The sequence below is a fragment of the Thalassophryne amazonica genome, chromosome 3 (assembly GCF_902500255.1).
Source record: "Thalassophryne amazonica chromosome 3, fThaAma1.1, whole genome shotgun sequence".
Classification (NCBI taxonomy): domain Eukaryota; kingdom Metazoa; phylum Chordata; class Actinopteri; order Batrachoidiformes; family Batrachoididae; genus Thalassophryne; species Thalassophryne amazonica.
Window position 1 is genome coordinate 71,451,406 of NC_047105.1, and position 27,205 is coordinate 71,478,610.

The following is a 27,205-nucleotide window of genomic DNA, read 5'->3' on the forward strand; positions in this document are numbered from 1 at the left end:
ATACCCAGTGCTCTCTCTGTTGTTTCAGAGAAAGCAAGGTCCTTTGTTTTGATGTCCTTTGCATGTTCTGATGCTGGTATGCTGTTTAGAAGTGCATCGCTGTTCGATACAAACTTGTGTAGCCGCAGACCACCCTTTGCACAAATTTCACGAGCCTCTTGTGCCAGCCGTATACCATCTTCTACGGTCTTTGCACTTGTTACTCCATCATCCACATAAAAGTCTCTGGCTATGAACTGAGAACCTAGTGGGAAGGCAAGACTGTTCTCATTGGCTAGGTGTTTTAGCCCATAATTTGCACACCCTGGGGAGGAGACGGCGCCAAACAGATGTACTGTCATCCTGTACGCTTGTGGCTGTGTGCTTGTATCTCCATTTTTCCACCACAAGAAGCGGAGGTAGTTGCGATCATTCTCTTGGACTTGAAACTGGTGAAACATTTTCTCTATGTCGCACATTAGAGCTATTTGATGCTGCCGGAAGCGTAGAAGAACACCTGTCATATTGTTGATCATGTCTGGTCCAGTCAGGAGTTGCTCATTGAGACTGGTTCCTTTATGCTTGGCTGAACAGTCAAAAACCACACGCAGCTTATCAGGTTTCTTTGGGTGATAAATGCCATGATGTGGTATATACCACGTTTCACCAGGAAATGCATCATCTTGAGCTTCCTCAGCATCACCTCTTTGAATGATGTCATTCATGTACTTGACATAATCTTCCTTGTATGTCTCGTCTCGGGCAAATTTCCTCTTGAGTTGGTTAAGTCGGACCTCTGCGAGCTGTCTGTTATCAGGCATCTGTGGTCTTTCCTTAAAGGGGAGTGGCATTTTGTAATGACCTTGTTCAGTCTTCCTTATGCCCTTTTTGAGTTTGTCGAGGAAGATGAGATCCTCTTGTGACACTGTTCGGTCATTTTTGCTGACCTCTTTGAAGTCACTTTCCAATGCACGAATTGCATCCATGGGAGTTACTGAAGGGATCTCTTTTACAGTGACACGGTGACAGAGGCTGCTTGTCATATCAGTCTCAAGACAAGGTTCTGAGCTGCCAACTATACTCCATCCTAAGTCTGTCTGCACAGCATAAGGCTCATCATTTTGGCCTAGTATCACTTGTCTTGGTGCTAAGGCTCGGGGACAGTTATAACCAATCAAGAGAGCTACTTCACAACTGAGGAGTGGTGGGACTTCATCGATAATTGGTGATAAATGACTCCAGCGTTTGGCTGTTTCACGAGTTGGTATGTGATTGCGGTTTGCCGGAATACAGTCCTTCGTGTATGCAGGAGGGAGCTGGATAACTGTTGCAGAGCTGTAGCCCCTGACACGGAGACCACACACCTTTCCACTGCTTACAACTGTATTCTTTCCCATCATGGTAGTTAATTTTAGTTTCACTGGATAAACATCTGTTTGCAGTTCATGGCTCACATCCTGATCAATGAAGGCGGTGTCACTTTGTGTGTCCAGTAGTGCATAGACAAGCTTTTCCTTGCAAGGATTTGTAGTTGATGACACCCACACTGGAACTATCATTGAGGTGTTGACAGATTGTCCTTCTCTGGCGATGTTAAGTGACATGGCGGTTGTTGTCTCTGGTGTGTCAATTTGTGCTGCACTTTCAATATTCATATGCCTTTCTCTTTTCAGATCACTACTGTAATTTACATCATGAAGGCAGCTTGGATGCCTTTTTGCACATATGTCACAAGTAAGGCGGTATTTACAGTCCTTCACACCGTGACCTGGTTTCAAACAGCCATAGCACAATTTATTGTCCTTGACAAATGACCTTCGATTTTTCAGAGGCATTTTCATGAGGTTTGGGCACTTGTGGAGTTGATGTGTGTCTTGGCACAACATGCATGGAGATCCCGTGCGTGTTTTATGAGTACATTGTTCATCTCTTTGTACAGTCGTTTTTGTATTGAATACACTGGCCTTGTTTCTTTTATTGTCTTTTGGATTACCTTTGTCGCCTGTTGTCTCCAGAGAACGGAGTGCATGAATAGAGGTGACTGGGTTACAGGCAACTTCTGCTTCTTCTGAAAGAAATGCAGCAAAATCATTGAAGCGGGGAAACTCTTTACCTTCCATCAGGGCCTTTGTAACATGGCAATTCCACCTGGCAGCTAACCAGTCTGGCAGTTTCTGTGTGAGCCTTTGGTTTTCTTCACAGTCGTTTAATATTTCCAGGCCCTTTACATGGGGTATAGCAAGCATGCATGCATTTGTGAAATCTGAAAAGCGTCTTAGCCCTTCAGCGTCTTTAGACTGTATTTTTGGCCAACCTGATAGCCTCTCTCTGAATGCTCTTTGAATAACGAATGTTTGGCCATACCGCTGGTTAAGCTTTTCCCAGGCATCTCGGTAGGCTTCCTCATCATTTCTGAAGAAGGTTCCTTCAAGGCATTTACGAGCTGGACCGCTCACATACCTTTTAAGGTAATACAATTTGTCTGCAGCTGAGATGCCCTTTTGATCAATCAGTGACATGAAGGAGGATTTCCATTCAATAAAGAGGATTGGCTCTCCATTGAACACCGTCGGCTCTGGTGTAGGAAGTCTGTTCATCATTATGCTGTCTTGAACTGCCTTTGCAAGCTGAGCGACACTAGGGTTTACTGATGATGTAGGTGTGTTAGATGGCAGCTGAGATGCGCTGTTGGGGATGACTTGCTCACTTCTGACTGATTGGACGTTTCCCACCTGTATTATTTGTCTGTCGTAAGCTTCAAGCCTGACTCGGGCTGCTTCCACCTCTTTCTCAGCCTGCAGACGCTCCAACTCAGATCTTTGAATTTCCATTTCTTTCTTGTGTTGTTCTTCCAAAGCCTTAATCCTTTCCTTCTGCTTTCTTTCCTCTTGAGCGATCTTGTACTCGACCTCCTTCACTGCCAGCTCTGCGGCTGCCTCAGCCTGTTTCGATGCAAGGTGAGAAGATGAGGAATGGTGGGTGCTATTTGAATTTGCAGCAGAACCATATATGGAGAGCGCATAGTCACGATCTAGAAGCTCACGTAGATTACTTCTTACATCTTCTCCATCAAAATCTCCATCAACACCAGATAATCTTTCAAAGATGATTTTCATAATGTCACGAGTTACTGCTTCACAAGCGTCAATTTTTCTCCGTAAATCTGCTGGTGGTGCCACGTGGCTCCTTATTTCAGAGTACAGTTTCATGATGTCATCTTTACCCTTTTCTAATATGTCTGCGAGTGATGACAGAATTATTTCACTTAGGTCTGATTTTAATTTTTTCCTTGCTGCACGTGCTTCCATTTTCCACTGTTCATATAAGTACAAAAGTCTTTTCCTTTTTATTTAATTCTTCCTTTTGATAAGCAAGCATCCTTTCAGTTGGTGTTTTTATTCTTTCAGAGCGGCGTGGCACATCAGGCATGTCCTGGCCTCTACTCTCTGAATGAGCCACCAGATTTTCTTGCCACTTAATTGTTGCTTGCATGACTTCCACTGTGTTCTCACTTTCATTTTGAAGAGCAACTTTAAAATTCTCAATTCCCTTTTGTAGACACGGGGTCTGCCCGTTAATGTCCTGTGAGTTCTCCATGTTTAATTCAGATGTTCGTTCCGTTGTCCTTTCAATTTTCCGACCAACTGCTGCCCGTCTTGGGTACACACCGTTGAACCTCGAGACCACGAGGCGGCGAGTGGTGAAGCTCTTACTGTAGCTTCCAGTCGAAATCAGTTAGCCCGGACTGATGGTTTAAGGGTTTTATTGATTTTTTTGCCGTTCTCAAACCAACGTAAGAGCTATGAAAAAAGGGGCAAAGAAATAAAACAATACATTAGAACACAGACTACTTATGGGTTTTAACTTAATATTCTACTCTTTACTAAAGACATAACATGCTTATTTACAACATATTCCTCGATAAATTTACCGTACCTTGTAGCCACTTTCGACTGAAACTAAACTTTCTCTCCCCGTTTGAGCTCCATCACGTTTCTCCTTGCGTTTGCTCACCCTCCTCGTTTTTTACCTTGTCAAGTTACCTTCCGACACTGTCCTTTTCGATACACTTCCGGGTTGAAAGGAAGTACAAAAATAAAAGCACAATAAAACAGCTAATGGAAATAAATTTTACCCTTGGGTCATCACAGTATCAATTGTTTTGTAGTATATAATCAATAAAGTTTTACAGTGGTCCCTCATTAATCGTTGGAGTTACGTTCTAAAAAATAGCCCGCAATACGCGAAACTGCGACGTTAGGCACCATTATTTTTTTTACAGTTATTATAGACATTTCAAAGCTGTAAAACCCCTCACTACACAGTTTATACACTTTCTCAATCAGGCATGAACATTTTCTCACTTTTCTCTCGTGTGTAAACACTCTCAAACTTCAAACCTTAGTAGGAAAATAATACCAAACTGTTTCAGGCCCAAACATTTGTTTGAGAAATAAAAATAGAATGTTTTCCTATAAATAATTATGATGGCATTTAGAACTAACGAATTAATTTTAATGATCAACGAACGAGGTCGGACACATAAGAAATTATTAATAGTGACTGACCAGTATTTCACAGATCGGCCTCTTCGTCCTGACGCCGTGCCTTTTTCCACTCACAACTGGCTGCAGGTGTTTGTTTCCGTTCTGACAAACAGTTATGAGTAGTTGTTGGTGCTCTTTTCTCTTCTGGGCAACGAGATTCTTATAAACAGATACGCTGAACACAGAACACTGTATAAAAAAAAAAAAGGCATGCAAAGTTGGACTAAATACTCCGCGAGACTCCGAGTCCACGACAGGTGAACGGCATTATAGTGAGGGACCACTGTATTCTCTTTTCACATGTCAATCCTTGACATGCGGATATTTGCTCGCTCAATTAATAAGACACGCCTAATCTGTCAGATTTCTTTATTTTTTAAATGTATTTCTGTATTTATTTTATTGTGACAACCGAATGGAGATGAGAGAACCTGGTTGCAGCACGGGCGAATTAAGGGAATGACGAAACTACAGTTATCAATTTCATAGTCTAAAACAATCACACCACATGAAGTTAAGCTCAGCGCTGCTCTGGCTCCAGGCTCGAAGTCTGGAGAAAAAGGCGAGCAGCGCTTTCCTTCCTGTCAGCGCTGTGGCCACAGATCGTGCTCGAGACCAACAATCCCGCAAAGGGCGGGATTTGTATTGATTATTATGTAGTATAATCAGGAAAGTGTTATTTATGTAACATATGCATTGATTTGTATAATGGCACTGTTTATCATGTTGTTCATCATTTTTATGTGGATTCCAGCGCTGGTTCATTTTGGTGTATAATTTACGCCACCTCTCGACCTGGTGTATATTTTCAGCGCAGCGTACGCCAACGACCACATTGATAAATGCCACGTAGCGCAGCCATTTTGGCATTCACCCCATATACGCTCAAATATCGCCATACGCAACGTTGATACATGAGGCTCAATGTGCGCAAAACCTCCAAATTGAAAATGTACTGTACCTTACCTGTATAAAACATAAAATGAATAAAATAAATATTAAAAATATCATTATGTATTATTTTTCTGTTTTCCTCTCCCTTCCCTGTTGTCACTGACCAGTTGGTCAGTGTCTTTTGGCATCTCCCTGACTTGTGCTACTAGGACATAGTGCGGCTGCATTGTTTTTGTCTCAATTTATGTTCATTAGTTTGTTTTTGTCATCATTCCCTTGACCATGTCTCCTTATCTCCTTTTGGAGAAATTTATCCGTTCATTTATTGTTAAAATATAAAATGAAACAGCTTTTTTAAAAATCATAAAATAGTTGCTGTTGAAAGAGCCTTTTATTTAGAAGCAGGTGATGTTATGCTGAATTCTTGGGACTAGATGGTCTCTTCTGCAGCTTTGAACTCTGAACTTTGAACACTTTTGTCCTATTTTGAAGAGCAGAGATGTTTTCTTTCAACTGGACGTGGTGTTCAGCTCATCAATGGAACTTTGGTTGTCTGCACAGCAAATGTTCCTGATTAGGACAAATAAATATTTCTTTAAATATAAAAAAACACTAAACAGTTTATATATAAAAAAGGGAAAAAAAAAAAACGATGGAAAAAAATGCGAGGAAAAAATAAGTTATTTAAAGTTGAGCTTTTGTGGTGTCTGAAAAAAGCTGTAGCTTTATTTGATAAAAATAACGACTGAACCATTTAGAAATTAAAGTGTTCACTCAGATCAGCTGTGCTAAAAGGCTAAGGTAATGCTAACCAATCATTAAACCTTCACAGCAGTTCAGTAAACGTCACGTTTTATTTTTATATTATTCTCACCTCGATAAAGCTGCAGAACTAAACTCCGTTGGGCAAACTGGGACTTCGCATATATCCAAAAAGTGGGAGATTTCGGACTGAGTGGGTTTGCTCCATCACTGCCTGCCTCGCTCTGCCCAGGAATAATGCCTGAAGGCCGGCTTCTCCGTGCGGATTGGCTCACTGTCGCGGTTCGATTGATATCCCACCAAGTCGTCAGTCCTCCCTCGGTCGGTGTCACTCCGAAAAGTAGCTGGAAAAAAGCTTCTCCCAGCAGGGTGATGGGAGAATCGTTCTGCTGTTTTTTTTAAGCTTTTTTGTGGTTCAGGCGACGCAAATTCAAGAAGGCGATTGCTGAACTTTTTTCAGGTTGTGGAAACAGCCAGAGTGTGACGTAGTAATCCCGCCCCCTTGCTGCTTCTGAAGTGACGCGTCTGACGTCATGCGTCTTGGGGGCACATTGATGGATTGGCCTGATGAAAGGCCCTTAAATCGCTTCACTCGATTATGAGTTTGGAGATCGTTTGATACAAATATTGATATCGCGATCGAAATTTGGTTAATTGCACAGCCCTATTTTAGGCACAATATACAAAGAGCTTAATGCTGTTGTCCATGTGGAGCCTGATCAGAGCATCTCAAATGCATTTCTCCTGTCGTGAACTTTTACCCATAATGCACTGCGCACATACCATGTCCACACTAAAAGCTTCAAAATTAGTGCTTTACTTTAAAACTAAAACATATATCTGATATTTTCACTTTCATAAAACTTCAGACATGACGTTAATTTAAATAACTTGTCCGAAATTAGTTTGGTTAAAATTCTAACCATAAGTTAAAACTCTGCCTCTGGATGACTTGGGTGCTATTGCCAGTGTATTAGTATGGGGTCAAAAGAAATTAGTTTTTTTTTTTTTTTTTTTTCTATGACTAGTTCTCCTTTGCCTGCAGAGGATAGAGCAGTTTATTCTGGAAGAAGCTCTTCTGTTTGTAGAGGATAGAACTGCGCATCTACTACAAAAAAACATCTGCAAAAATGTTAGCGGTCTAAAAATTATCAGACCAAAACTTAGCGGAAGATAATTGGTCTGATGATAGTTTTCAACGTTATCTGAAAAGCTAATCCGATAATGAAAACATTATCTTCAGTAGTTAGCGGGTTATCAGGTGGGCACAATTCTGCTGAATGATTTTCGTGAATACAGCTGTGACAAAAATGTGCGTACAGGGTTACAGCTGGCAGCATCACTATCTACGAAATGTTGGTTTATTGTTCTGATTGTCTCATCTGGGATACGTTTAAGGGACTTTGTCCACATTTCTTTGGGCAAGTTACAGGCATTTGTTGCAGTGTTATCCATCGATGTCCGTGTATTTACATGGAGGATGTATGCGCTCATTAAAGGGCGCTGCTCCCCACAGCGTCCTACATGAGTGACTTTGTGGAGTATTCTGTGTACATGTGCCAAACAATGTAACAGTGGTCTATTGACACTGGAGCTTTCAAAAGCCCAGAATGAACCATCAGGTGCAGGAAAAGTAGAAGACTAATCTTTCTGCCTGATCTCTGCTCAGATTTGATCATGCACAAGTTTCTAATGTACTCCGCAGACATCAGCTGACAGTGGAGAATCTGCTGTTGTGAAAACGCCACAGTCTTTGCGCGTCCATCAGGCGATCATGGGTGGCCTCTGTGGTATATGTGCATCTTCGGGGCTTGGTGACTCTCCTGCAGAAATCTGGCGCAGCTTCATACTTCACGGCGACCATTGTGATCATGGCGGTTTATGAGACAATAGTGGCTCAACGAGGTTATTCTCAGTAAGGTGGGCCACAAGCTGATGTCAAACTACTTTTTCATGGATTTTAGTGCAAAAAGGTTGGTTCAATATCAGTTTTTCAGTAAACTCAATTGCAGGTTAGCTTTCTTCAGGATTGGTTTAATTACTGCAGATTTAAAACATTACAGAACCTGACGCTATTGACAGCTTAATTTTCAACATGGTAGGCCCATGTGTACCATACAGGTCCTTCAACAGTTTAGTTGGTAACCAATCAAAAAGACAGCTTGTAAATAGGTTCGAAGTTTTGTCCCCATACCCAGCAGAAGTAGCAAATGTGGTAAGTCCCAGCATCCTATCAGAGATGATACCCACATCACTAGTAGGATCTGTTTGTGGAACTAGAGCATGCTGGGATATATTTTACCTATTGTCCTGTATTTTCTCTTCAGAAGGATCTAAGAAGTCCTGAGCAGTAATTAAAGAGGGGCTTACAGATGGCTGTCTTTGAATAAGTGTAGCCACAGTGACAACGAGAACTTTGAATTATACTTGTTTTTGTTTATGAAATCAGAGTAATAGTCCCTCTAAATAACCAAAAGCACATGCTTATTGTCCAGAATAGCATCATGCCATGCAAGATGGAAGATGTTTGTGCAATATATTTCAGCAGTATAAATGGTTGAGTGATGTGTGCATGTGCTTCTTGTGTTATTTACAGTGATAAGGTGTACATCAGGGTGAGTGCTTGAGGAAAGAAGCTGTTCTTGTCTGGTTGTTTTTGTACTGAGTGATCTGTAGCACCTTCCAGAGGGGAGATTCAGAAACATGCAGTGTGTACGTGTGTGATCTGCAGTGATGCTTCCTGCTCGATTTCTCAGTCTGGAGAGGTCAACTGGAATCTACACTCATTGAGTTTTGGTTTGATGTGCTGTTTTTGTCCAGGCCATTGATAAGGACAAAAAACTACGAGAGTTGCGGCAACAATCTCAGTCTCTGGCCAATCCTGCAGAGATCAATGATTTTGATTATGAAGACAAGCAGAAGATGCATGACAGTACCCTGGTCTATGAAGGCCTACATTTCAACCTGGCTGCAGAGAACAGTAAGGCCTTTAATTAATCATCTTGTTTGATGTGCTGTGGAAAAAGTTCTTCCCCCTTTTTAGTTTTTTTTAAAATAATTATTATTATTACACTTGTCTCAAATGATCACATAAAATTTTATAAACCTAATTAAACAAAAAATTGTATCCATACAAAAACCACTCGTAACATCAAGCAATGACTAAGTCTCATGTTTGTACTCTGTTTTTCTTCTCCACAGTCCATCCCATACTCTGTGCTGTGGATGTGTGCATAATCATGTATCACTTGCTGTTTCTCTTTTTAAGAGCTGTGCCAGCCTTTGGAACAAGCACTAGATGAGTGGTCCTCTCTTCTGCAGTGCAAAATCCTACCATCAGTTAGTAACCCAAAACAGACTTGTAGCTCTATTGCAGTGATGGCTGCTCTCTTCAGACTCATGGGGAAGGTAAAATTGCAGATCATTGCGCAGACTTTAACATATGTAATACAGCCGATATATGTAAGGATTAAACAACGAGAAGCCGTGCATTTATACGGTTTGAATGCACGACGCGGAGTCGTGAACACCACGACTTTGCGGAGTAACACCACTCCGCTTTGCGTCGTGGTGTTTTAGACTCCACATTGTGCATTCAAACCGTATAATGCACGGCTTCTCGTTTAATCCGCTTATACCATGGTTCCACACAGTAAGATAACACACATATTTATTTAACTTAATAGAACTTGATAAAACATGCGTAAGTATTTGGGACTATTTTATGCCAGTCGCAAGACATTTTGCCTCCGATGTGCTTACCGTGTCTGCGGGCTCGCGCCGCAGCGGGTCACTCGCACCACCCCCCTCTCTGCTGTGTGGAGCTGCGACCAACTGGCAACAGGTCCAGAAACTACGCTCGCTGTTTTGATGCAGAGCGCTCCGACAGCCCGCAAGGACAGAACAGTTTTCTTCTTCCTTCCCGCCTTCAATCTTGTCCAGTTTGTCCGATGTTAAATCTTCATGCCGTTGCTTTTGCTGTTCTTCTCGTTTGCTCTCCTCCTCTTTCCATTCCTCAAACGTTTTTCTTTTGGTCAAAAATATTAAAATTCACTTGGAAATCCATGTTTTATCGCGTTTGTCATTCACCTGTCAAAACACAGCTGATCTGCGCCAACTGATTTGCGCGTTGCTATGGTGATGAGCAGAGAGATTATAACAGTGACTTAACTCGCCAAACTACGTGTGCGTGTATACGAAAATAATGCACGCCAGTTAGACATGGATTTCTCACTGACCATGGTGTGTGTGTGTGTATACACACACACTGATATTAAGTACCTGCATGCTTTTTTGGCATTATTTGTTTATTTTCATAACACCAGCAAATGTCTCTTTATGCCAGTTCATAAAGTAAATGCTACACTGTTTTGAGAAAATGTTTGTGTACTTTTGGCTGCCAGAACCAGCGTTCAAGTTGTGACTATTTCATTCTCTCTGGTAGCCTCTGAAGGCTTTGGAAGCTTACCAGCTTGTCATTGGCCTTTCCCATCAACTTGCTGATGCCAAAACATGTGCTAGCAACCTTTGTCAGTCCACCAGCCTCTTTCTATGTATGGGCACCCCCCAGCTGGCTCTGGTAATGTAGTTCTATTAGGATTTTTCCATGTGACTGTACTGTCCTTTCAAGACACTGTGACCATTACATGTTTATTATGCCTGTTCTTTAGTTTCTCTATCTCTCTCTATATATATCTATATATTTATTTTACTGTTTTCTTAGGCCCAACTTGAGCAAGCAGAAAAGCTTCTGTTGTCAGACAGCGCTGCTGATGGGCCGTCTTCCATCAGTATGTTGGTTATTCTTCTGAAAGCTCAGTACTGCTACAGCACAGGGGAGGTAGGCAACGTGCCAGAAAATGTGGAAGCATTTTCCTTATTTGTGCATTGCTGTCACTTCTGTTCCTGAAACATGGGTTTACATACTCATCTCACCATGTCTGTTTTTCAGGTGGAATGTGGGGTGTCTTATTTGTGTGAGGTGCTGAAAGAGGTGAATGAGCAGAGACAATCAAAGAGCTGGTATTTGTTGCGGGCACGGGCCTTCCAGACTTGCAGTTCCTATCTGAGTTTGGACACCGCTGCACTACCACAAGTTCAGCGGAGCCGTATTACACAGCATGGTTAGCAGAACAATTTGCTGCACTTCCTAGAATTGTGATTAGTTTTCAGTTTGTGTTGTGTAAGTGACGGTTATAGTTGTAACCAAAGTTACATCTTATATTTCAGGTATGATTAGTCCAGATGCTGCCCTGTATGAAAGTCTGAAACTTCTCTGCAGCCTACTGGTCACTTTGGTGGGGAAGGGCCTGTATGGTGCGAATGGCAGCACCTCAGATGTGCACTTCATTAACCATGGTAAAATATCTGACACATCGCTGGGTAATTCATGAAAAAGTGTAATAGTGGAGAGTTTGTTTTTAACTGCTTGTTTTGTTTGGGTTCTTTTCCCCTCCCCTCCTTCTGTGAGCAGGAGATAACCTTCTTATGAAGTGGGAGCTGCTGTCAGAGTTACTACACTGCTCAGTACAGATGGTGGCTATGAGGAGCAGTTGCGGTGCAATTAATGACGCCAGGCTACAATGCCTTGAAGCGCTTAAACTGGCCATGAAGCTGCAAGCACTCAGACCGTATGTTATGGGTTTAAAGTTTACGTGGCACACAGATATTAGCTCATACCGGCGTAGCTCATAACATTAAAATGAATATTTAAAATGAATGGGTCTAAAGGGTGCAAGCAACACAACAATTGCTTGAGTCAGTTAATGACAGTTCCTAATACTCAGGTATGTGCCCATTAATTACATACAGTTCATCCAGAAAGTATTCACAGTGCTGCACTTCTTCCACATTTTTTGTTTGTTAAATCCTTATTCCAAAATGGATGTTCATCCCCAAACATTCTACACACAAACATCCCATAATGACGATGTGAAAAGTTTTTGTTTTTACCCGAGGCCAACATTTGGCCATTGAGTATTGCGAAGACCTGGCGTCCGTCCATCTGTCTGTGTTGAGCACAAGTCCAGTTCTGTTTCAGCACAGTGTTCAAATTCACAGGGAACATTCTTGGGACGCAGACCTTGGACAAGTTCAAAGACGGCTAACCTTGACCTAGTTTAAGAGGCATTTCAAGAGGTTAAAAAGTCGCATTCTGTTTCAATCTGTTCAGTTTAGTTTTTGAGTGGCAGGGGTGACAGCCAGTCAGAGAGTTGCACTGTGACGTCACAGTCTGGTTGCTAGCTGCAAACTGTGTTTTATTTGTGTGTAAATATAACCTCTTTGTTATATATTAGGTAAAAGTGAGTGAGAAATAAACACTTCTAAAACTGAAAATGCTGTTCTTAGAACCTAATAATACCTCTGAAGTGATTTAAAAGACATTTAGCAGACGTAAGCGTGCATGCTAATTGCACGCTAATATCTCCTTGAATCTTCCTCGTCCACCATATTTGTTTATTCCAAAGTCACGTTTATTCTCGGGAGGTTTAGCGATATTTCCCATCTGACCTGGGAATGTTCGTGAGTGAAATCTGTTCCTGTGTGGTGTGTTGTCTTTACCATGTGGCTGCGCACTGCACACTATCCAACCAAAACTGTCTTTTTGCTGTGTATCAGGTCTCTTAGGTATTGAAAACCTACTGACAACTTTAAAATCTTTTTACAAATCAGGCATAAGGTCCTTCTCCCCCGGTCGCTCAGTTTAGATGGGCAGCCAGCTGTAGGAGGAGTCCTGGTGGATCTAATCCTTTTCCATTTACTGATGATGGAGGACACTGTGCTCATTGGGAATTTCAAAGCAGCAAAAATATTTCTGTACCCTTCCCCACATTTGTACATTGAGACAATCTTGTCTCGGCGATGTACAGACAATTGCTTTGACTTCATGCTTGGTTTGTGCTCTGACAAACTGTCAACTGTGGGACTTTACATGTAGACAGGTGTGTGCCTTTCCAAATAATATCCAATCAACTGAATTTACCCCAGGTGGACTCCAATGAAGTTGTAGAAACATCTCAAGGATTAGTGGTTAATGGCCCAAGCAAAGAGTAACCCCTTTTAAGTCTCATCTGCTTGAGGTTTCTTCCTCAAATAATCAGAGATAGTTTTTCCTTACCACTGTTGCCTGTGTGCTTGCTCTAGGGGTTGGTAATGCTGCGTTTACACATAACGACAAGTCACGAATGCTACGAAGTATACATTCTTGGCCGCTGATCTCACATGTGATGATTTGAGGCAGAGGTGTCAGGTGTCCTCAGGAACTGCTGCAACCTGTTATGATTAATGGCACGTGTTGCTGGCAAATTATCAGGAACTATTACACACAGTCAAGAATAATGTTATGCGCTATTGCATGTAACAGCGCATTGTTACGTTCTTTCACGTTGTGAATGAGGTGAATTGTCTCCACAAACACACACTCATATTCATCCATCAGCTGCTGAACAATTCAGATCGCTCCAGTTTGCTCCTCAACATCCACAGCAGAAGAACTTTGTGACTGCATCCTTACTTGGGCTCTGCCATGGAGTGGTGCAGAGAGGAGGAGACGGAGAGAGCCAGATGTCTGGCTGCACGCGGCTCTCGTCTCGCCCGTTTTCCCAAATATCAAGCAGCAGCAGGTGGAACACCTGCAGGAGCATGCTGATGAGCATTTAAGAAACCTATTAAGATGTGGTAAGTCACGATAAGAATGCCAGGAATGTACCAGGAATGACGCAAATATGACATTTGTAATGTGTCCTGCCTATGTGTAAATGCAGCATTAAATTAGACTTGTGTGAAACGCCTTGAGGCAACTTTGTTGTGATTTGGCGCTATATAAATGAAAAGAAATTGAAAATTAAATGTGCTTTGTTAGGTTTTTTTTATTTTTAATAAATTTGCAAAAATCTCAAAACTTTCTTCATTGTCATTTTAGGGTATTGTGTGTCACATTTTGGGGGGCAAAATGGATTTCATCCATTTGGGAATAAGGTTGCAACATAAAATGTGGAAAAAGTGAAGTGTTGTGAATACTTTCCGGATGCACCGCACACTGCTTTAATTTTTGGCTGTGCTCCCCCAATCTATATTTTCCACAGTTGTGCTGTGTACCATTTAAACTGATTAGATCATATTCACTTTAATTGTAGAGTAGCAGTAGTACTTGTGCATTGTAATTTATTCTATACGGTGGCTCTGAATACAAAAAAATAATAATCATGAACATACAGTCAAACTTCGTAATCTAATTTAAAATGTTCAAATCATGAATGAATGTGTTTTTCAGCTGTGCAGAGTTGCTGGTGGTGAAGGCTGAATTAGAGCTGATGCAGGGTGAGAGAGAGGAATGTGGATTTGATTTGGATAAAGTCAGGAACCTTCTGGAGCTTTGCACAGGTCAGTGAAATGGCAGTACCAACCCATCAACCAGACAGTGGTAGGCACAGTTCAGCTAATCTGATAACATAATTATCAACGCTAATGTTTTTGCTAGTGGATTAGCTTTTCAGATAAGTTTTAAAACCAATTATCTTCCGATAAATTTAGTTCTGATCACTTTCAGTCTAACATTTTTTTTGCTTAACGTTTGTAAACCCTAAAATCAAACATTTTAGTCTATCTGTTGTGTGTTTGTGGCAAACTGACTGCCTGTCGCCTGCTGATGATGTCATCATTAATCGCAAAATGTGATTGGCCGGTCCATGCAGGGAGCATTGTGGGTAGTGTAGTTCAGATTCATTTTGGACGTTACAGTGAGTGTTATCGTCGGCTTGACACAAAAACAAAACTGACTAATTTTAACATTATTTTATTTCTTTGTGGCTGACTGTATAATTTAATTGCCAAGACTCTGTGGGGGAGAGGAGCTGTCACGGTGCAGCTGTGTGTACAGAGGGACTTTTCTTCACCATTTAGACACTGTTTTGGATTAAAAAAAAAAAAAAAGACGCTTTATGTGGATTATTTATTCAGATGAATCCCACTGAAACTAAAAGGTAAGAATTTATATTTACTACGTATCTTTTGATCAATCAATACATTAATGGACATATTTTGGTTAAGCCGTAGGGTTCAAAACGTGTGGGGAAAAAAAGCAGCAGCTTTTTAGTTCGTAAATGACTGTGTATCTGATACCAAGATAAACTGACTTCTAATACTGTTTTACTGCTTTTGAAAGATGACAGTGTTGGGGTTTTCGTTTTTTTTTGTTTTGTTTTTTTCTTCATTAATTTTTCGTGTGTTCTTTTGTGATCCTTGAATTTACCCAGCAGTGAAAAGTGAAAGTAAAACTGGTTTATCAGAAGCCGACAGTGTAATCTGATGTGCCCACATCTGAATCAATAACAAGTTATCGGTTATCTGTAATATATATATACACACACACCAAGCATTCATGATATGCACACTCTTAAGGCTATGAAATTGGGCTATTAGTAAAAAAAAAAGTAGAAAAGGGGGTGTCCACAATAATAGTAGCATCTGCTGTTGACGCTACAAACTCAAAACTATTATGTTCAAACTGCTTTTTTTTTTTTTTAGCATTCCTGTGAATCACTAAACTAGTATTTAGTTGTATAACCACAGTTTTTCATGATTTCTTCACATCTGCAAGGCATGGAGTCAACCAACTTGTGGCACCTTTCAGCTGTTCTTCCACTCCAAGCTTCTTTAACAACATTCCACAATTAATTCACATTTCTTGGTTTTGCAAGGCATGGAGTCAACCAACTTGTGGCACCTTTCAGCTGTTATTCCACTCCAAGCTTCTTTAACAACATTCCACAATTAATTCACATTTCTTGGTTTTGCTTTAGAAACAGCTTTTTTGATGTCACCCCAAAAGTTCTCAATTGGATTTAGGTCCGGGGATTGGGCAGGCCACTCCAAAACATTACTTTTGTTGGTTTGGAAACAAGATTTTGCTCGTTTACTAGTGTGCTTGGGGTCACTGTCTTGTTGAAACACCCATTTCAAGGGCATGTCCTCTTCAGCATAAGGTAACATGACCACTTCAAGTATTTTGACATATCCAAACTGATCCATGATACCTGGTATGCAATATATAGGCCCAACACCATAGTAGGAGAAACATGCCCATATCATGATGCTTGCACCACCATGCTTCACTGTCTTCACTGTGAACTGTCGCTTGAATTCAGTTTGGGGGTCATCTCACAAACTGCCCTTGAACCCAAAAAGAACAATTTTACGCTCATCAGTCCACAAAATATTCTTCCATTTCTCTTTAGGCCAGTTGATGTGTTCTTTGGCAAATTGTAACCTCTTCTGCACGTCTTTTATTTAACAGAGGGACTTTGTGGGGGATTCTTGCAAATAAACTAGCTTCACACAGGCGTCTAACTGTCACTGTAACTCCAGACTGTCTTTGATCATCCTGGAGCTGATCAGTGGGTGAGCCTTTGCCATTCTGGTTATTCTTCTATCCATTTTGATGGTTGTTTTCAGTTTTCTTCCACGCATCTCTGGTTTTTTGTCCATTTTTAAAGCATTGGATATCATTGTAGATGAACAGCCTATAATTTTTTGCACCTGCGTATGTTTTCCCCTCTCCAATCAACTTTTTAATCAAACTACGCTGTTCATCTGAACAGTGTCTTCAACGTCCCATTTTCCTCAGGCTTTCAAAGAGAAAAGCATGTTCAACAGGTGTTGGCTTCATCCTTAAATAGGGGACACCTGATTCACACCTGTTTGTTCCACAAAATTGACGAACTCATTGACTGAATGCCACACTACTATTATTGTGAACACCCCCTTTTCTACTTTATTTTACTAATAGCCTAATTTCATAGCCTTAAGAATGTGCATGTCATGAATGCTTGGTCTTGTTGGATTTGTATCTTCTGAATCTACTGGTACCTTGTTTCCCGTGTAACAATAAGAAATATACTCAAAACCTGGATTAGTCACATAGCACTACTATTATTCTGAACACTACTGTATGTAGCAGTTTATCGGTTTAGCGTCGTAAAAGATAACTTTTCAGTTCTTGGATTAATGGTTATCAAAGCTCACTTTTTGGTTAGCTGTGCCCACCATTGCAACCAGATGTTTTTCATTGATCAAGTTGATGTTAAATACACTAATTGTGCTTAGAAGCTTACAAAATGAGTTACCGAAAGTTTATTTTTTGAGGTTTTGATTCATACAAAAATATATATATACCACTGTATTTTGATTAAATGTTAATAGCGAGAAAATCTTAATAGCCTGACATTAACTTCATCTTAAATAGCCAGTATATTAAATTGTTTTTCTGTAGACACTTTAACTGAGCTACAAAATTTCCTTATTTTTGTTTTTCTTCAGACTTTTCTGATAAGGAGCAGAAGTCAGAGTTGAAAATTAAACCAAAAAAAGGTCGTCCAACAACAAAATCTCACTCTCCCCTTCTGACCACCGATGATGACTGTAATGGCATCCTGAGCACAAGATGGATTCCAAAAGAGCCTATAGAGAGAGAGTTGTCCAGCTCCCCACCTCTTAAAAATAAACCTTGCCGTTGGCTCTCCTCCCTCACTCATATGCCTGATTGCCCATGTCCCTGTTGCTCTGAGCCCTCTCTAGGCTACATCACTGCTCGCTGGGCAGCTACTCAGGCTGATCTGATTGTCCAACTAGATCCCGCTGATGTCAGAGTTGGATTGAAGCTTCACTGGGCCACACTGTCTCGCTGCAAGAATGTCACATCTAAAGTTGCAGTGAAACTGGCAAGCCTTGTCTCCCTTCATGGCCCATTGAAGGATATTAAGCCATCCTTGATGCAGGAAGTGATGGGCCGTATCTACGTACACATGGCTCTGTTTGGGTTGGAACTGAGGTTTGACAAGGTCTGTAGTCTATGGAAAATACTGGAGGCTGGGTTAGCATTTGTTGGCTCGATGCCCTCTCCAGTGCTGAGACCTATGAAAGCAGCCTTAATGTTCATCAAAAGCATAATGTCACTGGTTAACCTGGCTGACAAAAGTAACTGCACCATAGAGGAGCTATTCTCAAGTGTCTGGACTTGGAATGTGCCAAAAGAACAGAAATGTAAAGAGGAATTTATGCGCCTGCCTTCTAAGAACGCTAAAGACTTCACCGTTAAAAACCAAGACACTGCTGTCAAAGCCATTGAGGCCAGGAAGGTAAAGGCTGTTCGACCTAAAATTCAGGTCACAAGCTCCAAATCAAAGATAAAGTACAATGCAGTTCCAAAAACACCTGTAGTAACAAAGTCCAAGCCCACTGCTGGAGAGCTTGGGTCTTTCAACTTCAACACAGTGGTACCTACTTTGACCTGCACGCCTGTCCAAAAGGTCAAAGCCACTGTTTCCGCACAGAAGGCCGTAAAGGCTGCTCCTAAAATTCAGTTTCATGTGTATGCCGAGCTGTCTCCAGTTCAAGACAGAGCACAACCTGTTCCAGCTGCACCCAGACGTACAAAGAAATCACGTTTCAAGGTATTTGACACTTTTACTGCAGAACTTTAAAAAAGTATTTTTGTGTCTTACCAATCAACTTTAAATGTTTCATATATTAATACAGATCGAGTTTAGTGATGAGAGTGACACTGAGGGTAATACCCAGAGGGAGCTCAAAGTAAACATGGACGTTCCCCAAAAGAGTTCTTCAAATAGGAATGCTACTCACAAGCTTAAGACAGCCTCAGCACCTTCACTTGAGAGGAACTTGCCAAAGAGACGAACCAAGACTAAAAAGGGTGTTGGACTCTTTACTTCCTCCGAGGATGAGGAGTTTGAGGTATGTCAGCGTCCTTCGACAAGAAGTGGAAGAACAAGGAGGAAGGTGCCTGGGCTTGAGGCAGATTCTGTGGAAGAGCCAGACAAAATGAGAACTATTGATGAAGAAATTGAGGAAATCTTGGATATGAGTATTGAGCAGTTCAGAATATCTGACCCTGAAACTGAAGACAGTCAAGCATCAAATAAAGGTATTGTTTGGATACTGTTTTTGTTTGCAGTAGAAATTAACTATTATAAATGCATAATATCAATATTTATTATCATTAAATATCAACATATCTATTTGCTTGTTTGTTTATCATTCTGTTAAATGTAATGTTTTGAAGATTGGACAGAGAACTTGTCATATCTACAATACAAGTAGGGCTAATTACTGTTTTTCCCCAAAATATGGATGTTATAAATTTCTAATGCATCTTGATTCTTTGTAGATTCTGATTTTGAAGTTTTGCGCAGAGATGTGGGCTCCAGTATGGGGAAAGAGGATTTGCCTAAGCTCATGAGCAGAGGCTATCTAAGAGGTCAACAAACTCCTCTTTCTCATTCAGATATCACACCGGGTGAGCCATGGTGCAGTCGCAGTTGTAATGGTACTATGTGTTTTCGGTGCATATTATAAATAATCTGGTCAAGGACAGAGTTCTTATTTTCATCTATAAGGTGGAGGTGCTTACATCTATAAAATGTGTACAATGGTGGGAATTGTATGTTCACATTGAGCTGTTCAAGAAATAAGTGTATCACAATATACGTATTTATTTAAATTCACCCCTTTATCTTGTAAATAACTGAGTTGTACACGAGGTGCTGTTTGATCACCAATAACTCATCTAGTTTTGTCTGTGACTTCATTTATCAGAGGCTCTTTCTTTGGAAGATGTTCAGTCATGGCTTTGTTCAACTTGGCTGAGTTTCCAGCATTTCCCTCCTCCCACTATCTTTCCAACACTCAGTGCACTTTTGGCCTTGACCACTGGTCAGCAGGACCCTGTAACTACAGCTATGCTACATAGCCATGCCCTGGGGGTTACAAGCCGTCACCGCATGATTAAACACTTGGCCAGTTGCCTCAAGTAAGAATGTATTTCACTTACCACCAAAAACTAGCAGTGATGACATGATACCTAAACCACAAAAGTAGGAAGTTGTCTTAAGATGAAATAATTTTATGAAGAAAAATTGGTGTTAGCAACATCTAGTGGCTGGATTTTATAAATATACAATATTAGTTTATTGTCTGAAAATGTTTGAACAGTTATTTTGCTGTGATGCTTTGATGTTTAATAGAAAGCTGAGGAAGACCTCCAGTGATCCAGCAGACAGAGTTGATGCTCTGAGTCTCGATGAACCTGATCCACCTGAGTCTGGAACCCCTATTGAGCAGAAATTGTCTCAGTTGGAGAACATCTTTTCTTTTACTGCTGTTGACACCTCGAGTTTCCCTCAGAGCCACTGCCAAGAATTTATTCAAAAAATTCAACATCTTCCCTCAGGTAAAAATCTTGAAATTCCATTTTATCCTAGGTAGAACTTTTTTTTTTAATGTATTAAACTATAGTTTGCACGTTGAGCACAACATAACAGTTCACTGTAACTGAAATTTTGAAACATTGTTCCTCTGTGGAGTTTGCTGTTAAAACAGATATTGATTCCCCCATAAAAGTAAGTTCCTGTGATATGTCAATCATCTCCAGTAATGCCCAGTTAGGTTCTGTAGCTCAGTGATAAGTTGTCTAGATGTGCAGAGTGAGAGTTTTTGTGTGTGTATCTTACCCCTAACTCCGATGTTGAAATCTGAACTCTTGATGCTTCTGTGCTTGATTAGAGTAGAGCAAAAGTAAAATGAATTGTTATCCTTGTGAAATATTTGCTTTCTGTGTTGGATCTATATTCTCCCTGTCCAGGAGTGACTGTGTGTATGATGTCTATGGTTGGATTTAAACCTGGGGAGATGGGGAACAGCATTTTGTTGTCACGCGTTGAAAAGGGATCCTCCCCTGTGACTGTTCACATCCCCACCTCAAAACAGCAGGTGAGGACAACAAATGTATCTTCCATCGCCAGCTACTCCACCTGAGTATGTGTATTTTATAGCCTTCCAGCTCTTGTATTTGCAGCACGATGCCAATAACAACTGTCATGATGTCATGTTGTGGTATTATTTTTATCATGTAAAAATTTATACACGGATTGCCATGGATGGGGTGGTATGGCACAGCCCTAATGAAAAGGGATAAGATATTGAATATTTCCAAATACATTGCTGATTGAAATACTGCCATTGTCTTCATTCCATAGATTGGCAGTTGCTTTGAACCTTTACAATCCATCTAATATCAACAATCCAAGATGGCCTTCAAGTTGGTGTGATCTAGTGACTTCCATTTATAATCAAACATGGGTTGCTTCTAAATTAGTCTTGTCCAGTATTAACTTTGCACTAATGTGCAATATAAAGAGCTCAATTGCAGACTGTGTGCCATGGATTGAAGTGATGGCAAATTGTGTATGACCTGTAACAGTTTTTAATATTATTAGAAGTTGGCAGTTTGACGTGGTTTTGCTGAGCATTTGAATGCCCTTCAACCGTGGGGAAAAAACTAAAGCTCTGTTTATACAACCCCAATTCCATTGAAGTTGGTACATTATGTGAAATGTAAATAAAGACAGAATACAATGATTTGCAAATCCTCTTCAACCTATATTCAATTGAATACACCACAAAGACAAGATATTTAATTTTCAAACTGATAGACTTTTTTGTTATTGGGCAAATATCTGCTCATTTTGAAACTGATGCCTGCAACACATTTCAAAAAAGCTGGGACAGAGGCAACAAAAGACTGGGAAAGTTGATGAATGAATGCTCAAAGAACACCTGTTTGGAACATTCCACAGGTGAACAGGTTAATTAGAAACAGGTGAGTGTCATGATTGGGTATAAAAGGAGCATCCCCAAAAGGCTCAGCCATTCACAAGCAAAGATGGGGCGAGGATCACCACTTTGTGAACAACTGCGTGAAAAAATTGTCCAACAGTTTAAGAACAATTTTTCTCAATGTTCAATTGCAAGGAATTTAGGGATTCCATTATCTACAGTCCATAATATAATCAGAAGATTCAGAGAATCTGGAGAGCTTTCTACACATAAAACAGTGAATGCCCGTGACCTTCGATCCCTCAGGTGGCACTGCATTAAAAACCAACATCATTGTGTAAAGGATCCTACAGTGTGGGCTCAGGAACACTTCAGAAAACCATTCTCTGTTAACACAGTTCATCGCTACATCTACAAGTGCAAGCCCGAGCGCTTTTGAAATGGACAGACGCAAGGTGGAAAAGTGTGCTGTGGTCTGATGAGTCCACATTTCAAATTGTCTTTGGAAATTATGGATGTTGTGTCCTCCGGACAAAAGAGGAAAAAGACCATCCATATTGCTACCAGCGCAAAGTTTAAAAGCCAGCATCTGTGATGGTATGGGGGTGTGTTAGTGCCCATGACATGGGCAACTTACACATCTGTGATGGCACCAACAATGCTGAAAGGTACATCCAGGTTTTGGAGCAACACATGCTGCCATCCAAGCAACGTCTTTTTCAGGGACGTCCCTGCTTATTTCAGCAAGACAATGCCAAGCCACATTCTGCACGTGTTACAACAGTGTGGCTTCATAGTAAGAGTGTGGGTACTAGACTGACCTGCCTGCAGTCCAGACCTGTCGCCCTTTGAAAATGTGTGGCACATTATGAAGCGCAAAATACAACAACAGAGACCCCGGACTGTTGAACAACTGAAGTCGTACATCAAGTAAGAATGGGAAAGAATTCCACCTACAAAGCTTCAACAATTAGTGTCCTCAGTTCCCAAACGCTTATTGAGTGTTGTTAGAAGGAAAGGTGATGTAACACAGTGGTAAACATACCACTGTCCCGGCTTTTTTGAAACATGTTGCAGGCATCCATTTCAAAATGAGCAAATATTTGCACAAAAACAACAAAGTTTATCAGTTTGAACATTAGGGGCAGCATGGTGGATTAGTGGTTAGCACTGTTGCCTCACAGGTAGGTCATGGGTTCAATTCCCGCCTGTGGCCTGTCTGTTTGGAGTTTGCATGTTCTCCCCGTGTTTGCGTGGGTTTCTTCCGGGTGTTCCGGTTTCCTCCCACATCCAAAGAAATGCGGGTTAGGTGGATTAGAATCTTTAAAATTGTCCGTGGGTATGTATGTGTTTGTTTGTTTGTGGCCCTGTGACAGACTGGCGTCCTATCCAGGGTGTACCCCGCCTCACGCTCTGACTGCTGGGATAGGCTCCGGCTCCCCGCAACCCTTAATTGGACTAAGCAGTTGAAGATGAGTGAGTTTGAACATTAAATATCTTGTCTTCAATTCAATTGAATATAGGTTGAAGAGGATTGGCAAATCATATTGTTTTATTTACATTTTACACAACATCCCAACTTCAGTGGAATTGGGGTTGTACAGAGCTATGTTATTCACTGACTCTGAAGCCACTTCATCTATCAGCAAACTAGGGCTGACTTTTTTTCCCCTGACTTTTTTTTTTAAGCTCATTTTGTTGCCTAGACCTGCCTCTTTTACCTAAAGAGAAATTAGTCATAACAACAATAGACATCAAATATTCTTTTGTTTAATTCTGAATTGTTATATAACAAAATTACTCATTGGTCAAGCTGCAGAGACGTCAATATCATGTTTGTGTACAAAATTCAGATGGACTTTCCACATGATTTCAACAACTGCTTGTCAATGGCAGCAATGGTAATGTCTTTGTCTTTGTCCCCCTGAAGCATCCTGTTAGTTGGCTTGTGCAGGAGATGGACAGCATTCAGGTGGAACAGAAGGCAGTGAGCTGTGTGTGTGAGAAAGCCAAGTGGTGGGAAGGCCGCAAAGCGCTCGACTTTCGAGTGGAGGTACAATACCGGGGGGAGTGCTATTAGCTATGTGAATTATGGAGTGTGGGGGTCTACATAATGGCCCAAATACAATTATTAATCACAAAATGAGAGAACATTACTTTCAGTGATTTTTGTCAATTAAATCACCTTGTGGAGTTGGTGGTTACAATGAAAGCCTCCACTCTCTGGAATCAGTTTGATACCTGTGATCTAGACCAGGGCTCTTCAACTCCAGTCCTCAAGGGCCAGTGTCCTGCAACTTTTAGATGTGTCACTGCTTCAACACAACTGAGTCAATTAATGAGGTCATTAGCAGCACTCTGGAGAACTTGACTGCATACTGAGGAGGTAATTCAGCCATTTGATTCAGGTGTGTTGGACCAGGGACACATCTAAAAGGTGCAGTACACCGACCCTTGAGGACTGGAGTTGAATACCCCCTGGTCTAGACTGAGACATTCTTACCCAATAGCCCTGCTCATCTTTATGAAATTTCCTGTATATTTTCATATCTATACAGTGCACCTGGAAAGTATTCTTAGCCCTTCTCTTATTTAACACTTTATGTTACAGCCTTTTCCAAAATGTAGTGAATTGATCCCCCCCCCCCCCCCCCATACATAAGTATTCACACGCTTTGCTCAATACTTTGTTGATGCATCTTTGGTAGCAATTACAGTCCCAAGTCTTGAATATGATGCCACAAGCTTGGTGCACCTATGTTTGGGAAATTTTGCTCATTCCTCTTTGTAGCCCCTCTCAAGCTCCATCAGGTTGGATGAAGCGCATCAGTACACAGCCCTTTTCAGATCTCTGCAGAGATGTTCAATCAGATTCAGGTCTGGGCTCTGGCTGGCCCACTCAAGGACATTCACAGAGTTGTCCTGAAGCTACTCCTTTGATATCTTGGTGGTGTGCTTGGGGTCATTGTCCAGATAAAAGATGAACCGTCGCCACAGTCTAAGATCAAGAGCGCTCTGGAGCAGGTTTCATCCAGCATGTCTCTGTACATTGCTGCATTAATCTTTCCCTCAATCCTGACTAGTCTCCCAGTTCCTGCCACTGAAGAACATCCCCACAGCATGATGCTGCCACCACCATGCTTCACTGTATGGATGGTGCCTGGTTTCCTCCAAACATTACGGCTGGCATTCACACCAGAGTGTTCAATTTTTGTCTCATCAGACCAGAGAATTTTGTTTCTCATGGTCTGAGAGTCCTTCAGGTGCCAGGCAGGCTGCCATGTGCATTTTACTAAGGAGTGGTTTCTATCTTGCCACTCTATCATACAGGCCTGATTGGTGGATTGCTGCAGAGATGGTTTCCTTCTGGAAGGTTCTCCTCTCCACAGAGGAATGCTGGAGCTCTGACAGAGTGACAGGCGGTCAGCTCTGTGAAGAGTCCTGGTGGATCCAGGACTCTTTGTAGATTTATGGGTGATGGAGGCCACTGTGCTCATTGGGACCGTCAAGGCAGCAGAAATGTTTCTGTACCCTTCCCCAGTTTTGTGCCTTGACACAATCCTGACTCAGAGGTCTACAGACAATCCCTTTGACTACGTGATTGGTTTGTGCTCTGACATGCACTGTCAACTGTGGGACCTTATACTGTATGTAGACAGCTGTGTGTGTCTTTCCAAATCACGTCCAATCAACTGAATTTACCCCAGGTGGACTCCAGTTAAGCTGTAGAAGCATTTTAAGGATGATCAGTGGAAACAGGATGCACCTTAGCTCAGTTTTGAACGTCATGGCAAAGGCTGTGAATACTTGTGTACATTTGATTGATACGTATAGTACATTTGTGCAGGAAAAAAATATACATCACAATATAATTCCCCCCAACATCATACAATGTGAGCCTAATAATACAAAATTATTCTGATTGGACTCCCCCTGTTTCTCACTGTCTTGTCACCTTTCTTTCAGCGACTGCTAAAGGAGATGGAGGGATTGCTAGGGTGCTGGAGGAGCCTTCTTCTTCCTCTGACATCAAATTCCAAGCTCTCCAGTGAAGCGCAGTGCCTTTTCGAGGCCTTGTCTGCCAGGGGAGTGACAGTCAGTGAGGAGATGATAAAGGTACATCTTTATGAATCATTTTTGTTGCATTGCTCTCTTTAGCTGGATGCAGGAATAACTGCTGATGCTTCTGTTCCAGGTTGTACTGTCTGCAGCTCCAGATCTCTCCAAAGAAGAACTCAAGAGGTTTGCTTTGGGAATTTTCCCACAGTGGGATGTGGAATGTGAGCAGCTATTTCACACAGCTGTATCTCGTGTCAAAGGTGGAGATGAGTCCAACGGACATGTGGTTTTCATCCTGGACAAGGTTAATGTCATCTTTTATAAAAAAGTATATTTGTGATAGTTTAGGTTCGTCATAGTTGTGAATCATACACTAACATGTCATTTGTAATGTGAGAAAAAGTCTATTTGATCATGCCTCTGTACTTTATCCCTATGCAGTACCTGCAAAAGTTGCCGTGGGAGAGTATGTCAGTCTTAAGATCTCGCTCTGTTAGCCGCATGCCTTCTCTACATTCATTAATTGCACTGAGTATTCAGAAAGAGGTAAGATTAAGGCTCATAAGTGAGCAAATGTGCTCTCCAGAGCAGATGTTCTTCACATTCTCACACTTGAAATCATTTGTGTCTTATGTCATCTAAATGTTTGCCTTTAGACAGACCCTCAGTCAGTCCTGAAACAAGGCGTGGATTCAAGATGTGCGTTTTATGTACTTGACCCTGATGCAAATTTAGAGAATTCGCAAAACACTTTCAAGGAATGGTTTAGCAGGTGAGAACACTCTTGATGGGTTATCAAGAAGCCTTTTGATTTCTACTTTGATCTTTTTTTTCTTTGTTCTTTTTTTTTTTAAAGTCTGCCATCCTGGGAAGGTGTTTATGGAGTTGCTCCTGACCTTGGTCAACTGACAGAAGCTGTTGCAACCAAAGATCTATATATGTGAGTCTGTTTCATGGTCTAATTTCAAAAGTAAAAAGTAAAATACAATTTGCAAGATTACTAGATGTTGAAGAATCAGTTAAGTAAATCATTATTAATACAGGGCAAATATGTCACTCATTTAGAGTGAGTAAATGACTTAAAATGCATATTTATTTACTGTGTAAGGAGTACACATCCATTGCTGACCAGGTTTGGCAAACATTTTTTGGTCACTGAGTTCCCTCGATGCTGAACATTTTTTAAGTTGTCCCAGTGTTCCTCTAATTTTATGTATAACTGCTGTGATAAAACCTCCACTTAAAGCAATTTCAGCCCTGAGTCACTATCCAGTTTACTGTCTGCCCATTTTCCCAAAGGTCTTGGAAAAAATTAACCAACTTCTTCCATATTT

The 27,205-nt window shown here is 41.1% G+C and overlaps 1 protein-coding gene across 1 annotated transcript in view; it reads left to right on the forward strand.

Moving 5' to 3' along the window:
• Nucleotides 1-27,205, forward strand: part of espl1 (extra spindle pole bodies like 1, separase) — a 56,993-nt gene that overhangs the window by 25,311 nt on the left and 4,477 nt on the right. Inside the window, 20 exon segments of the mRNA XM_034166703.1 lie at nt 9,003-9,162; nt 9,451-9,590; nt 10,627-10,761; nt 10,906-11,022; nt 11,134-11,305; nt 11,412-11,540; nt 11,656-11,812; nt 14,455-14,564; nt 17,499-18,631; nt 18,717-19,122; nt 19,366-19,494; nt 19,794-20,007; nt 20,222-20,427; nt 20,839-20,966; nt 23,743-23,865; nt 25,779-25,928; nt 26,008-26,175; nt 26,313-26,417; nt 26,528-26,643; nt 26,728-26,811. Coding sequence (XP_034022594.1) covers nt 9,003-9,162; nt 9,451-9,590; nt 10,627-10,761; nt 10,906-11,022; nt 11,134-11,305; nt 11,412-11,540; nt 11,656-11,812; nt 14,455-14,564; nt 17,499-18,631; nt 18,717-19,122; nt 19,366-19,494; nt 19,794-20,007; nt 20,222-20,427; nt 20,839-20,966; nt 23,743-23,865; nt 25,779-25,928; nt 26,008-26,175; nt 26,313-26,417; nt 26,528-26,643; nt 26,728-26,811 — 4,082 coding nt within the window.